The sequence below is a fragment of the Mytilus galloprovincialis genome, chromosome 7, assembly GCF_965363235.1.
Source record: "Mytilus galloprovincialis chromosome 7, xbMytGall1.hap1.1, whole genome shotgun sequence".
NCBI classification, from domain to species: Eukaryota; Metazoa; Mollusca; class Bivalvia; order Mytilida; family Mytilidae; genus Mytilus; species Mytilus galloprovincialis.
In genome coordinates this window covers 89,062,540-89,075,656 of record NC_134844.1, presented here as the reverse complement: position 1 = coordinate 89,075,656, position 13,117 = coordinate 89,062,540, and the positions used below count along the sequence as shown (strand labels likewise).

Here is a 13,117-nt window from a genome sequence, read left to right as displayed (position 1 = left end):
AATAAAAACAAATATAGTAACACATACTTTAAGAAATTATGCATTTTCTCAATTTTGATTATGGTTGATAACACTACTGTTTTTGAACTCGGCAATAGCTGCTTCTGAACGAAATCTAAAAAAAAAATAAAATATAAATTATCTGAAAAAGGTCAGAACATTACAAAAATTTAGTAAAATTTTGTTTGTCCCTTATTTTTTTTATTTAGATTTTTGACCCCAACAACCATGTATGTGGTCTTTTTGTAAGGTACCTGCCTCAAGAGGCAGGAAGTGTGGGTTGTCTCACCTGCTTGGTGGAACCAACAACTTTAAAATATGTATTCCTTGCTTCTCCATAAAGACTGGTTGTCAGAATAATGTGTCTGACATGTGTATTTCTTCATCTTGTAAGCATTACCAAACATTATGTGCAAACTATAGTCAAATTTGAAATTGTTCTTATAATCTTTATTTTCAGTGGCAAAAATGGGCCTTTACGTACGATAGATGTATAATAAATAGAAGAAGATGTGGTATTGATTGCCAATGAGACAACTCTTCACAAAAGACCAAAGAGAAATTATATAAACAATAGGTCACTCTATGTCCTTCAATGAAGCTATTTGACAAGTTTTCACATGAGGCATGATAGTTAATTACAGATTGATGATCCCAATCGCCAAATTACACATAATTTAACAACGATAGGTCACTCTATGTCCTTCAATGAAGCTATTTGACAAATTTTCACATGAGGCATGATAGTTTATTACAGATTGATGATCCCAATCGCCAAACTACACATAATTTAAAAACGATAGGTCACTCTATGTCCTTCAATGAAGCTATTTGACAAGTTTTCACATGAGTCATGATAGTTTATTACAGATTGATGATCCCAATCGCCAAATTACACATAATTTAAAAACGATAGGTCACTTTATGTCCTTCAATGAAGCTATTTGACAAATTTTTACATGAGGCATGATAGTTTATTACAGATTGATGATCCCAATCGCCAAATTACACATAATTTAACAACGATAGGTCACTCTATGTCCTTCAATGAAGCTATTTGACAAATTTTCACATGAGGCATGATAGTTTATTACAGATTGATGATCCCAATCGCCAAATTACACATAATTTAACAACGATAGGTCACTCTATGTCCTTCAATGAAGCTATTTGACAAGTTTTCACATGAGGCATGATAGTTTATTACATGATTTTCTTTTGTAGACCGTCATGTCAAAGACATCCCCAGAAGTCACTCCTGACGCCGAATCACCAGATCATGCAGCACCAGTAGTTGAAAGTAATCATCTAATGTTAATTATTCAGATATCGGGTGAAATAATAATTACTTGTTTCTAATATATGGAAACCTTGATGTCTGCTTATATATATATATATAATTACAATGGCGGTACTATCATTCCTACTTGTTCATCACACAAGACAATCATTTAATGTTAATTGTTATATAGTCTGACTGGAATGATGTATAGTTTCTTATTTCTAATATATGGAAACTGGAATGATTATTGTTACTTATTTCTAATATATGGAAACCTTGATATCTGCATATAATGTTAAGATAAAAAATAAAAAAAATAACAGGAAAAGTAAAGTAGGTTATTGATGCAGATTGAACGATTACAGATCATATTAACTTTAAAATAAGCTTCTCTCATTCTCATCCGATTTATTCTTTCCTGAACCTGTTGATTACAGATCACAATAACCTTAAATTCATTCTCATCCGATTTATATAGCATTCTCAACCTGCTCAGTTGACAACCAAATCCAGCCATCGGCTCAACTGGATTTTACAGAATAAATAGTTTTTGGCATATTAATACATTGACCTATAGACGGATAGACACATTGACCAGTTGACCTATAGAAGGATAGACACAATAAGTTGACCTATAGACGGATATACACCTTGACCAGTTGACCTATAAACGGATAGACACATTGACCAGTTGACCTATAGACCATGTAGACGGATAGACACATTGACCAGTTGACCTATAGAAGGATAGACACATTGACCAGTTGACCTATAGATGGATAGCCACTTGACCAGTTGACCTATAGAAGGATAGACATAATGACCAGTTGACCTACAGAAGGAAAGACACCTTGACCAGTTGACCTATAGAAGGATAGACACAATGACCAGTTGACCTATAGACGGATAGACACCTTGACCAGTTGACCTATAGACGGATAGACACCTTGACCAGTTGACCTATAGATGGATAGACACCTTAACCAGTTAACCTATAGACGGATAGACATAATGACCAGTTGACCTATAGACGGATAGACACCTTGAACAGTTGACCTATATAAGGATAGACACAATGACCAGTTGACCTATAGACGGATAGACACCTTGACCAGTTGACCTATAGACGGATAGACACCTTGACCACTTGACCTATAGATGGATAGACACCTTGACCAGTTGACCTATAGAAGGATAGACATAATGACCAGTTGACCTATAGACGGATAGACACTTTACCAGTTGACCTATAGAAGGATAGACACAATGACCAGTTGACCTATAGACGGATAGACACCTTGACCAGTTGACCTATAAACGGATTGACACATTGACAAGTTGACCTATAGACGGATAGACACATTGACCAGTTGACCTATAGAAGGATAGACACATTGACCAGTTGACCTATAGAATGATAGACACATTGACCAGTTGACCTATAGACGGATAGACACCTTGACCAGTTGACCTATAAATGGATAGACACTGGTGTTGTTCTGATGATCGGAATAAGTCGGAAATCAGTTGGTTGGGCCTCACGATGTCGATAATCGATTGGGATTTTGTTCAATCGATTGTCGCTATAGTTTCCGGACTTTTTGCGTATCAACTTCCGGTCCGTTTGCGGTTTGAATTTTATTTGCTCAGTCAAACAAATTGCAACAAAAAATATCAGTGGATGACAATGACAATGTCAAACATCCTATAATTAAAGACAAAACCATTTTTTCCCCTTTAAAACGTGACAAAAGTATTGACTATATATATACCGATTGATCTTTAAAATAAATAACTTTGTATGAAATACTCTCTCAATACCGGATACTTGTTACTTGAGAGCGTACATGAAATCCTTCAGATTTTAGACAAAATAATTTCTTTACTTCATTAGAGCATGTCGCAAATTGCCTTTTATTAATGTTTTATCCATTAGTAGCGTCAAAAGCGTCATATTCCTTCCCAAATTGCTTGTCAAACATCGTTTATAATTGTAAATTTTCTGAAATTTGTCCGCCATTGAAATACATTAGAATCACGGATCGAATACGGTTCAACTAAGTAATAATTCCGCATTTTTGCAATTATAAGTTCAGACGCTCGCTTGACACAATTGACAGAAAAATGATGATCATAAAGTGAAAAAAAAGCATTCTACACGAATTAACAGACATTGGCTGGATCCTTTTTGTTTACTGTATATATTTCAATGCAAATGCATTGTTTTATTTTTTTTCTGTTAATCTTAAATTTCTTAAAGTAAAATACTTTATATATATCTTTTCTTACTGTGAAACATTCAAATGTTTATACTGCTAAGTTATTGAAATTATAATGGTAGTTACACCATTGAAATTTAGAAAAGTTAGTGTCACTCTTGGTAATTAATGTTGTAATTATGAGATAAAATATGTTCAATATGAATCTGGATTCTAATTAATTCATTTTTATAATTGCTAAATAAAATATGAAAAGGAAACAGAAGATCAAATATTAACATATAAAACTCTGCAATGAAATGGAATATATATACACATTAGACATGACCAATGAGACTAAAATGCATGATTTCATTTAAAAAAAGGGCAAAGTATTCTGATGCGATTATAACCGATAGTCGGTTGGTTGCTGTCAAATGATTGTAATACAGGCCTCTACATTAACATTTTTTATAACTTGTCCCTTCGGACAAGTGGCAAGAAAATCAGCTTGTCCGAACTCTTAACTCACTTGTCCGAATTCATAATTGAAAATCTAACATATTGATGATTTATGCAATAATAACACTTGGGCTTTGATTGTACCTAATAAAAGGAGCATTTTGTAATGTTATATGAATACCGCATCAAAATACATTTCATTATTTCAGAATGAAAGTTTTTTTGCAAGACTGTGTTCTCTGACTCAATGTCATTATCATTTGTCAATCATTAAAACATCATTTCTTCCCAAACCACTACGTTCCCCTATGGACCTATTCATTCTTTAGTAGTGGTATGGGTTGAACCAAGGATGTAAATACACCTGGCCACCTTGAACATGTATATGAGTAAACCTTTTTAATTTATTGATGATGTCAAAAAAAGTTTTTACAATTTATTTTGATTTGTATATACATTGATATATGATCACGAAGTACATACACATTTCACTAAAAAATCAGGCTGCCTTTTTAGATTTTTTTTTTTTTTCATCTTTAAATTTTTATATTATAGATCTTATCAAATAAAACCTCTTTTAATGTATTGTTATGCATAAAAGCAAAATCAAATGAAACATACTTTAATTTAATATTTTAAAGTTTAGCTAAAACTCCATATGGAGGTGCTCCTAATTCAAGGAAGCTTATACTAAGAAGATACATTAACATTGGTTTTTTTCCCCTTACTTTAAAATATCCCCCTGGTCAATGGCTGCCAGCATGTTCAATACTCCAAATCAGAGACATATTATACAAGTTTTATATGTCTCTGGTTCAATCAATGAATAATTATTTCATTAAGTATGATCAATAAAACAATCATTCATATTTTTGGGAATGTATAAGTCTTGAATTTGATCTTTTTTTCATCTGACCTTGATTTTTCACTTGTCCCATCGGACAAGTAGTATGGTGAATCTACTTGCCCGACACCTGTGTCCACTTGTCCCGGACAATCAGACAAACGTTAATGTCGAGCCCTGTAATAGATAATCGGTTGGTAATTTCCGATTATCCAACACTAATAGACACATTGACCAGTTGACCTATTAACAAATTGACATATTAATCAATTGGCAGATCAACATATCAAAATTGAGGAATCAAAAGAGAATCAAATTCAAACATTGACGCATAGACATATCGACACAATGACCAGTTGACATATTGACATGTTGACATATTAATACATTGACAATTCTAAAGCTTTTTACACATTGACACATTGAGAGATCTACACATTGACATATCGACAAATTGACAGATCAATATAAAAGCAGACTAATACATTGATACATTGCCATGTTGACACACTGACAGTTCATATAAAAAAGAAGATGTGGTATGATTGCCAATGAGACAACTCTTCATAAGAGACCAAATGACACAGAAATTAACAACTATAGGTCACTGTATAGCCTTCAACAATGAGTAAAGCCCATACCGCATAGTTCGCTATAAAAGGCCCCAAAGTGACAAATGTAATTCAATTCAAACAAGAAAACTAACAGCCTAAATTATGTAAAACAAAATGAACGAAAAACAAATATGTAACACATCAACAAACGACAACCACTGAATTACAGGATCCTGACTTGGGACAGGCATACAGAATATGGCGGGGTTTAACATGTAAGCAGGATCCCAATCCTCCCCCTAACCTGGGACAGTTGTGTTACAGTACAACTTTAGAACGAACTGTAAAAATCAGTTGTAAAAGGCAACACATTAAACAGATTTATACATCAACACATTGACATATCGACACACTGACAGATCAACACATGAACAGGATCATACATCAACACATTGACATATCAACACATTAACAGTTATTCTTCAACACATAGACATATCAGCAAACTGACATTTCAACACATTAAAATATTGAAACACTGACACATCAACACATTAACAGACTTATACATCATGACACTGACAGATCAACTCTTCAGCAGTCTCATACATCAACACATTGACATATAGACACTCAGACAGATTTAACTTACTGACATATCGAAACACTGACAGATAAACATATTAACCGACTCCTACATCAACACATTAACATATTGACACACTGACAGATCAACACAATAACAGATTCATATATCAACACATGACGTATGGACACACCAACAGATCAACACATTAACAGACTCAACCATTGACACATTGACATATAGACACATTTACAGACTCAACCATTCACACATTGACATATACACACATTTACAGACTCAACCATTCACACATTGACATATAGACACATTTACAGACTCAACCATTCACACATTGACATATAGACACATTTACAGACTCAACCATTTACACATTGACATAAAGACACATTTACAGACTCATACATAAACACATTGGCATATTGACATTTTGACAGATCTATACATTAACAGACTCAAAACTCAATGCATTGATATATCAACACACTGACAAATCAACATTTACACTAATACATTGACACACTGATAGATCCACATATTACCAGACTCATACATAAACACATTGACATATCGACACACTGACAGATCAACACAATAACAAATTCATATATCAACACATTCACACATTGACATATAGACACATTTACAGACTCAACCATTCACACATTGACATATAGACACATTTACAGACTCAACCATTCACACATTGACATATAGACACATTTACAGACTCAACCATTCACACATTGATATATAGACACATTAACAGACTCAACCATTCACACATTGACATATAGACACATTTACAGACTCAACCATTCACACATTGACATATAGACACATTTACAGACTCAACCATTCACACATTGACATAAAGACACATTTACAGACTCAACCATTCACACATTGACATATAGACACATTTACAGACTCAACCATTCACACATTGACATATAGACACATTTACAGACTCAACCATTCACACATTGACATATAGACACATTTACAGACTCAACCATTCACACATTGACATATAGACACATTTACAGACTCAACCATTCACACATTGACATATAGACACATTTACAGACTCAACCATTCACACATTGACATATAGACACATTTACAGACTCAACCATTTACACATTGACATAAAGACACATTTACAGACTCATACATAAACACATTGGCATATTGACATTTTGACAGATCTATACATTAACAGACTCAAAACTCAATGCATTGATATATCAACACACTGACAAATCAACATTTACACTAATACATTGACACACTGATAGATCCACATATTACCAGACTCATACATAAACACATTGACATATCGACACACTGACAGATCAACACAATAACAAATTCATATATCAACACATTCACACATTGACATATAGACACATTTACAGACTCAACCATTCACACATTGACATATAGACACATTTACAGACTCAACCATTCACACATTGACATATAGACACATTTACAGACTCAACCATTCACACATTGATATATAGACACATTAACAGACTCAACCATTCACACATTGACATATAGACACATTTACAGACTCAACCATTCACACATTGACATATAGACACATTTACAGACTCAACCATTCACACATTGACATATAGACACATTTACAGACTCAACCATTCACACATTGACATATAGACACATTTACAGACTCAACCATTCACACATTGATATATAGACACATTAACAGACTCAACCATTCACACATTGACATATAGACACATTTACAGACTCAACCATTCACACATTGATATATAGACACATTAACAGACTCAACCATTCACACATTGACATATAGACACATTTACAGACTCAACCATTCACACATTGACATATAGACACATTAACAGACTCATCCATTCACACATTGACATATAGACACATTTACAGACTCAACCATTCACACATTGATATATAGACACATTTACAGACTCAACCATTCACACATTGACATATAGACACATTTACAGACTCAACCATTCACACATTGACATATAGACACATTAACAGACTCAACCATTCACACATTGATATATAGACACACTAACAGACTCATCCATTCACACATTGATATATAGACACACTAACAGACTCATCCATTCACACATTGACATATAGACACATTTACAGACTAAACCATTCACACATTGATATATAGACACATTTACAGAATCATACATAAACACATTGAAATATTGACACATTGACAGATCTATACATTAACAGACTAAAAACTCAATGCATTGATATATCGACACACTGACAAATCAACATTTACACTAATACATTGACACACTGATAGATCCACATATTACCAGACTCTTACATGAACACATTGACACATTGACACATTGACAGATCTACACATTAACAGACTCAAAACTCGATGCATTGATATATCGACACACTGACAAATTAACATTTACACTAATACATCGACACACTGATAGATCCACATATAACCAGACTCATACATAAACACATTGACACATTGACACATTGACAGATCTACACATTAACAGACTCAAAACTCGATGCATTGATATATCGACACACTGACAAATTAACATTTACACTAATACATTGACACACTGATAGATCCACATATTACCAGACTCTTACATGATCAACACAATAACAGATTCACATATCAACACATGACGTATGGACACACCAACAGATCAGCACATTAACAGACTCAACCATTGACACATTGACATATAGACACATTTACAGACTCATCCATTCACAAATTGACATATAGACACATTTACAGACTCAACCACACATTGACATATAGACACATTTACAGACTCAACCACACATTGACATATAGACACATTTACAGACTCATACATAAACACATTGACGTATTGACACATTGACAGATCTATACATTAACAGACTCAAAACTCAATGCATTGATATATCGACACACTGACAAATCAACATTTACACTAATACATCGACACACTGATAGATCCACATATAACCAGACTCATACATAAACACATTGATACATTGACAGATCTATACATTAACAGACTCAAACTCAATGCATTGATATATCAACACACTGACAAATCAACATTTATACTAATACATCGACACACTGATAGATCCACATATTACCAGACTCATACATAAACACATTGACCTATTGACACATTGACAGATCTACACATTAACACACTCAAAACACAATGCTTTGATATATCGACACACTGACAGATCAACACAATAATATTTGTACATTGGCACACTAACATCAACATATTACAAGACTTGTACATTAACACATTTACATATCAACACATTAACAGATTCAAACATCAACGCATTAACATACTGACATATCAACACATTAACAAACGTATACATCAACACATGGACATATCAACACATTTATAGACTGATAAATCAACATATTGACATATCGACACGCTGACAGATCAAAACATTAACATACTCATTTATTGTTTTGATGACAGAGAGAGCGCTGGCAGCAAACTTCTAATTAAGGTTATTTAAAGACCACTGTGACTTTATAGGAAATATGTCACAAGTAATTCGCTACTCAGTTTCAAATAACAAGTTTTTCATAAAACTAGTATAAATTATAGGTATATTGATCCAATATCCAACCTTTTATAGTATGGATCACATTTCTGACCTTACATTGATTACGTGCTACGTGTACAATGTTTCAAGTTCTTTCTGAATTATATTCCAGGTAAATGTCTTCAGAGGTCGTCCGTTTTGTTTTTTATTCTCTAAATCTTTATTTGTTTATTATTTTGTACATTTTATTTATTATTGTATGGATCACTGGTTTTGGTTATTAGATTTAGTTTAAGATACGTTTCAATATGCATTTGTCATTGACAGCGCACCTTCCTTTGGTTTTAGTGTAACTGTCTAATTAATTTCTATTGGGAGACATTGATTTATTTCAAGTGTTTCTTAACGATTTCCCCAATGTTCCTGTTTCTTTTGAATGCAATTGTAGGTTTTTTATCAAAGAGATTTTTGAACTGTGGGTTGTCTTGAATTAAATGCCAATGTTTTCTTATAATGGTTTGTAAATTTTCCGCATTAGCGTGGTATTGTGTTATGAAAAATATATTAAAGTTATCTGTGTTTTTGTTTATGCTTGTTTCTTTGTTTGTTAATTTGTTTAATCTTTCTGTATGGGAAATATTTCTTAATATTTTATTTACAAAAGCGATATCGTAACCTCTTTGTATTAATTTTTCTGTAAATATGTGTATTCTTTCATTAAAATTGTTAGGATCAGAGGTGTTTCTAAGAATTCTTATTCCTTCACCTTTAATAAAGGATTTAAAACAGCTTTAAGCATGGTTAGAATTTTGGTGTAGATATTAAAATTTTTCAATTGGTTTTGTGAAACATTTAATATCTAAGATATTTTCTTTTTGAAATCTCTGTCCTTTATACGTTTCTAAGTCTAGAAATTTCAAACTTTGTCTGTCAATTTCATAAGTAAATTGCAGTAGGTTGTGGTTTGTGTTTGCTATTTCGAAAAGAAGTTTAACTTCTTCCGTAGTACCTTGAAATAAAATATATCCATCATCTTGCATACGGTTATCAAATAATATTTTATTTTTGTGTGGACAGATATTTAGAATTTTATTTATTTGTTGGTATATGGCTATATCTGAGATTTGAGGACTTGCTACATGTCCTTGGCTAGCTCTTATAATTTGCCTGTAACATTTTTTGTTGAAGGTAATTCATTATTAAGTAGAATTAAGTTCATGAAAACAATAAATCTACAAATACTTAACATGCTTGAGTATATATAGCAAATTAATGTGGGCAATTAAATACTGATCTTAGATAAGAAATAAATGTGCAAGTTTCACCCTATGAAATACCTCCCCTTTTAACTGTGGCGTCCCGACACACAAACACACTCCTACTCATACATGGTATATATATACATACACAATATTATATTTTTTCTTTTTTTTTTAACACATTTAAACAAATTCACAGTCTATGCAGTGTTCTTATTTGAAATATGAAAGTCTTTTATAATTGCAAAATCTTTAATAACATCCTCTTTTACCCACTGGGTCTCACCATTCTCAAACTGTACAAAATAATGTTTTTCTAACCTCTTAGACTCATTTCGTGATCGCATTGTATTTTAAAATTTCACCATTGTATTGTCACTATTTTCAGTTTGATTAATGTTCGGAACAACAGAGTCTCTTGTATACTTTTTTACAACGAAGTAAGTGATCAATCCAAAAGTAATAAACGTGTCCCAATCAAGCTAGTGTCCACTAACATCCATTTGATAACATTGCGGTTAATCTTCCGTTAAATATTTCAATAAACCATCTGTTTCAGGATGGTATGCTGTTCTATAATTTTAAAAATTTATTTCATACGGCTTGATCGAAAGTTTTTAACTGTCTTGGAGCCCCATGACGACAAACTTTCTATTTCCTCATTTTCATTTTCATCATCTGAAATAACCTTCATTCAGAACAGACGTCGCGACAGACGAATTTCCAAATTTATATTTCCACATACTTTAGAAGGATTCATTTCCTTTTCCTTTACAACATCTGACATAAGCTTTATTCAGAACAGACGTCACGACAGACGAATTTCCAGAAAAATATATTCAGTAGTAAATTCGACATCATTCAGAACAGACGTCACGATAGACAAATTTTCGAAATTTCCACATTTAAAAAACTTAAGGATTCATTTCGTTTTCTGCTGCCTTCCCTCCTTTTAAGGAAGCAACTTCTAGTTTCTCGACATATATGAAGAATTCTTCATCAAATATTCTCTCCATGTGTCCAACTTTCATATAAAAGTTGCAAATCGGCCTACTGTCTGATTCGCGTAGATTTTTTTTACTTTCAAATTCACGTCCTCTTCTTTGTCTTCTCAATTGTTGAAAACTATTCTCAAAATTTTCCAAAACCACCTCTTCCTCTCTGCATTGCCAACATTTTCATTTTTTTCAGATCTTTGATGTTTTCTTCCAAAAAGTTATTGTTGCATTCCTCTCTTCCGATATATTTCTTCTTAGTCGTCCTTTTGGTAGCATATTGCAGAGTTAACAGTTAAAGTCCAAAATGTTCAATTAAAATCCAAAATAAATCCCGTTGCTGGCCACCATAATGTCACGGAGCTCTTCTAAGGCACTGGCTTTAAAAACTCAGGTTCATACATACATATTTATTATGTACAAGTTCACATATATACACTTTCATTACATTACATTGTTACATGTAATATAAAGACACGCCCATTCTCTATCTATAATCACTAACTATCTTCAATCCTGTCGAATCTCAACATTCACTAAGTTTTATAATTGCCAAGGCCCTGGCTACTTTCATGACTTTCTCACACAGTAAATCGTCATTTATCTCCAGATCACACAAGTATAAGGACAGAATATAAACAAACAGAGACATGAATTATACGGCTTCTAATTACAGTTAAAACACAGCTGCATCATACAATAAATTTAACGGCCAATCAGACAGTCTCCTAAAGTTCATGAAAACAATAAATCTACAAATACTTAACACGCTTGAGCATAGAAAATTAATGTGGGCAATTAAATACTGATCCTAGATAAGAAATAAATGTGCAAGTTTCACCCTATGACAATAGTGTTGAAATTGGCGTTAAACACCAATTAACCAATGACTCAATCACCGAAAATTTAAGATGGATGATGCTTCATTAGTGTATTTTTGGCGCAATACCACCAATTCATAGTACGTCACATCCGGTTGCATACGGATTTAACAGTTGTAGATGCTTTATACTACATGTCATTGCATTAAAAGAATTCTGGGTCATACACATATATCTTGGGTGTTTCAAAGCACCATTTTTTTATTTGGTGTTTCTATAGAATATTTTAGAAACTTGAAGTAACACAATTGGTTACTAAAGCTTATACATGTTGTACACGGGTAAAACAGAGGTGAACATTTTATTGGTTAATTTTCAGTGATGGTTATTTTCTTATATGCAATGAAATGTTATTTGAAATTTCGTCTATAGTACTGGAGAGGATAAAACTTAACACAAGCCAAGTATTTCTTTATCATGTTTATT

General features: G+C 32.8%; 1 protein-coding gene across 1 annotated transcript in view; it reads left to right on the top strand.

The window, feature by feature from the left end:
• The first annotated feature begins 1,228 nt into the window (after nucleotides 1–1,228).
• Nucleotides 1,229–13,117, top strand: part of LOC143083965 (uncharacterized) — a 42,157-nt gene continuing 30,268 nt past the window's right edge. The window contains exon 1 of the mRNA XM_076260383.1: nucleotides 1,229–1,300. Within this exon, the coding sequence (XP_076116498.1) occupies nucleotides 1,231–1,300 (70 nt within the window). The 5' untranslated portion in view covers nucleotides 1,229–1,230. The remainder of the gene's footprint in view (nucleotides 1,301–13,117) is intronic.